We start from the raw sequence: 4,077 nt of genomic DNA, 5'->3' as shown, positions 1-4,077 counted from the left end.
TGCTCTTTTTAACTCTTTAGAAAAATCTAAATACACATTGTTGTTAAATTGTGTTTTTATGAACATTTCGATAAAACTTTATTAAAATCTGAATTGGTTTCAAAGTTAAGTATATTTTTATCTTATTAGGGGCTTTGACACATACTTATATTGGTAACTTTGATGGATATTACACACTTCAACGATGATGAGGATTAGATATTTAATTTATAGTGTGTGTTTAACCGTTGAAGAGGTAAGTGTCATATGACCGTTTCTATCTAAAACTAATGATTTTATTTTTTAAAAACTATAAATACCAAATACTTTATTTTTTTCTACACCAAAAGATGCATTCCCTCTACATGTAGTACACTCTTTTTACTACATTTTCAACTACATTACTCTCATTATTGAAATGAGAAAACTTTCTCATTTCTTGCTTTCTATAGCGACCGAGAGAGAAACATCGCAAATCCTGCCGACAATGGGATGTTACGTACATGGTGAAAGAGGAAAGTGGATAGTGAGAGAAAGTATATGATGAATGATTGGGTTTGAATCCGACAATGAGATCTAAAAAGGAGATTTTACTGTTTTTTTTAAAGATACCATGCTTTTTCTTTTGCCTATTCAGTTGATCAATTATATGGTTGTCTTTTTTTTTTCGAACGGCGGCATTTTATAACTGAAATATAAAATACAACGAAGGGGCCAGCCGGAAGCTGGGAGTCCCGAAAGAGAAAAAACAGAATTACATAATGATATCTCTAATATTGAAGTCTCTCCATCTCATCCAATCGAGCTTACTAAACGACGACCGATGTATTAGCCAAAAGTATGAGTCTTCTTTAATCTCCTCGACTACCTTCAGAACCGAGAAAGGATTGTTTTCAAAAACTTTCCCATTTCTACTTTTCCAAACTCTCCAGACAGAAGCGTACAAAACCACTTCAATGGTTTTTTTCCAAATCTTTGAACCCTTTTGTTTGTAAACTTCATCCAGCAAACTATTGAAATCCGACACTTGAGCGCTAACGCTGATCTTGATCCAGTTGAAGACATGCCACCAAACCGCTTTTACCAAAGTGCATTCGACCGTAAGATGGTTAACTGTCTCAACATCACCGCCGCAAATACCACACTCCAAGTTCCCCAGATTAATGCCTCTATGATCCAAAGCTGCTTTTGTAGCGATGCCCCCCAGAATGAGTTTCCAAACAAAGAGTAACACTTTATTAGGGACCCATCTATTCCAAGTAAAATGCCCCACCTCGGTTTTTTTACCCATTTTCTCAGCCACAAAAGACCGAAAAGTCGCTACAGAGAAGGTCTGAATCGAGTCGTTGTTGTTGACGATCCCGGTGTTATCCGTGATCTCCACCCCAGCTTTCTTAAGATCATCGTACATCGAGTTAATGTCTTTCCATACACCCGGTCTGTCTCACTTGATCGGGATGCCTAAGGGAGAATTATCATTGCCATGTATTGCTCGTAAAACCTTCGTCCAGTGTTGAGTCGGGTTGTTTCGGAACCTCCATTAAAATATGATTGAATTGAACCAACAGTGACACTAATTGTTTAATACTAGTTGGATTTCTCCGCGCTACGTGGCGGAAACTTGATCGGTATCGATTCGTTCCGTTATAGTATCGAAACTCGCTAAAGCAACAATACGAGAAAACTTAAAAAAATAAAATCATGATATGTATAAAAATATCAATACATGTTTTTTTATCCATTGAAGACCATAAAGTCGAATACCTATTAGAACGTCGATACCGCTTTGGTTCGATACGGTATTGTGCGATATCGTTACAGTATCGGTATTCATATAGTTTACTATGCAAAAATAAAGTGCGTTTTAAATATACCAGTTTAAAATAAAAAGAACGTTATATTACAACGTTAAAAAAATAAATAAACATATCAAAGTATTTAATTTTTTTTACATTGACGAATGTAAATGATTCAAACTAAACAATAAAGGAAGCATTATTTAGTAAAGAATATAAGTGATCACGTTGAAACTTCATGTAAAAGATTAAAAAATATAAGTGATCGAAAAAAATACATAAGCTTCAGGCAAGTAATAGAAAAAAAAAACATTCACAATGAACAAAACAATTGTTTTTTATTTTAACAATGGCACTATCCTAAATAAGGTAGAATCTTTGGTTAATTGTTAGACTGTTCCTAAGATAGACACTAATTGTTATATATAGAAGAGTAAACTGCTAAATTCGTCCCTGAGGTTTGACTCAAATTGCTATCAGTCCAAAATCATGTTTTGTTGCTAAAACAGTCCCTGAGCCTAGTTTCTGTTGCTATTTCAGTCCAATAAATTAACACCGTTAGAAACTCTGTTAATGAATGGGTAAAACTGCTAAATTCGTCCCTGATGTTTGATTCAAGTTGCTAGATCAGTCCAAAATCAAGTTTTTTGAATTTTTAATTATAAACTTATTTAGGTATATAATTTTTCTAGACTTGCATTAATTTTTTGAATTTGTTAATTACAAACTTATTTATATTATAAACTTATTTAGGTATATAATTTGCAAGTCTAGAAAAATTATTTGTTAGTTATTTTGATTATTATTATTATTATTATTATTATTATTATTATTATTATTATCATTAACTGTTTACTAATTATATACTTAAGTATTTAAATAAGATAATACTTAATTTAAATAAAATTAGTTTTAAAAATATAAATGTAGCTTTTTTGAAGAGCGCAATTTAACCGGCCCAGCCTTAAATACTGATTTTATTTTGATGTTGTTATTGTTGTTGTTGTTACCATGTAAATATTTAGTATTTATTTAAGGATTTAAACAAGACAACAGTTAATTTAAACAATATTTAGTTATGAAAAATACAAACATTATATGTAAATTTAAATATTAAGAAATTAACATAATTTTTATTTATTTTTATTTAAATCATAATATTTAATGTTTAATATTCATCAATTATTTTAATTTAATATTTGTATTATAAAGTTCTTTTATTCATTTTTTCTACTTAATTAAGTGGTTTCGTATTTAATAATATTATCATTCAGGTGAGGTCAGACAACATGTCGTGTCAAACCAGTGTTTAAGACAAGTCAAATAAAATTGCGCTCTCCAAAAGAGCTACATTCTGTTTATATTTTTATAACTAAACACAAATTTAAATTATATATTTAGGGTAGACTTGTAATTTATCTTAAATTTTAAGACATTTAAGAAAATATATAATGCATTTGGTACAAGTATTGATGCATTAAGAACCTGTCATTTACCATTTTTTTTTTCTTTTTTGATATTAATGATTTATTCAACGAACATAAATATAACTGGACCCGCCTTAAACTGTATTTGGGTATTATTATTGTTATAACTTTGTAAATATTTAGTAGTTATATACGTAAGTATCTAACTAAGATCACACTTAATCTAAATAGTATTGAGTTATAATTAACAAATTATATACCTAAATAAGTTTATAATCTAAATAAGTTTATAATTAACAAATTCAAAAAATTAATGCAAGTCTAGAAAAATTATATACCTAGATAAGTTTATAATCTAAATAAGTTTATAATTAACAAATTCAAAAAATTAATGCAAGTCTAGAAAAATTATATACCTAAATAAGTTTATAATTAACAAATTCAAAAACTTGATTTTGGACCGATCTAGCAACTTGAATCAAACCTCAGGGATGAATTTAGCAGTTTTACCCATTCATAATTCATTAACTGAGGTTCTAACGGTGTTAATTTATTGGACTGAAATAGCAACAGAAACTAGGCTCTGGGACTGTTTTAGCAACAAAACTTAATTTTGGACTGATCTAGCAATTTGAGTCAAACCTCAAGGAAGAATTTAGCAGTTTACTCTATATAGAAATTCATAATTTATTTCAGATAAAATAAGATAGTATATAACAAAAAAGTATTATAAATATTAACAAGAAGAACTACGGTCCCAAATCTATATGTATATCTTCAACACTATATAGTAAAAGAAAACTTATGAGGATGTGTGTCATCCATTATACATCTACTTTTTGGTCACATAATAACCAAAAAGGACATTTTTGTAA

At 29.3% G+C, this 4,077-nt stretch overlaps 1 protein-coding gene across 1 annotated transcript; it reads right to left on the bottom strand.

The window, feature by feature from the left end:
- Nucleotides 1–733: 733 nt before the first annotated feature.
- Nucleotides 734–1,390, bottom strand: LOC110888999. The gene has a single exon (XM_022136491.1). It carries the CDS (start codon nt 1,388–1,390, stop codon nt 734–736), a length of 657 nt encoding a protein of 218 aa, XP_021992183.1.
- Between the last annotated feature and the right edge of the window lie 2,687 nt (nt 1,391–4,077).

This window comes from Helianthus annuus, unplaced genomic scaffold, assembly GCF_002127325.2.
Source record: "Helianthus annuus cultivar XRQ/B unplaced genomic scaffold, HanXRQr2.0-SUNRISE HanXRQChr00c001, whole genome shotgun sequence".
Classification (NCBI taxonomy): domain Eukaryota; kingdom Viridiplantae; phylum Streptophyta; class Magnoliopsida; order Asterales; family Asteraceae; genus Helianthus; species Helianthus annuus.
This window is presented reverse-complemented; position numbering and strand designations above follow the sequence as displayed.

Excerpts from the sequence above, each read along its gene's own strand:
- LOC110888999 (XM_022136491.1), bottom strand. The coding sequence starts at position 1,390 with ATGTACGATGATCTTAAGAAAGCTGGGGTGGAGATCACGGATAACACC.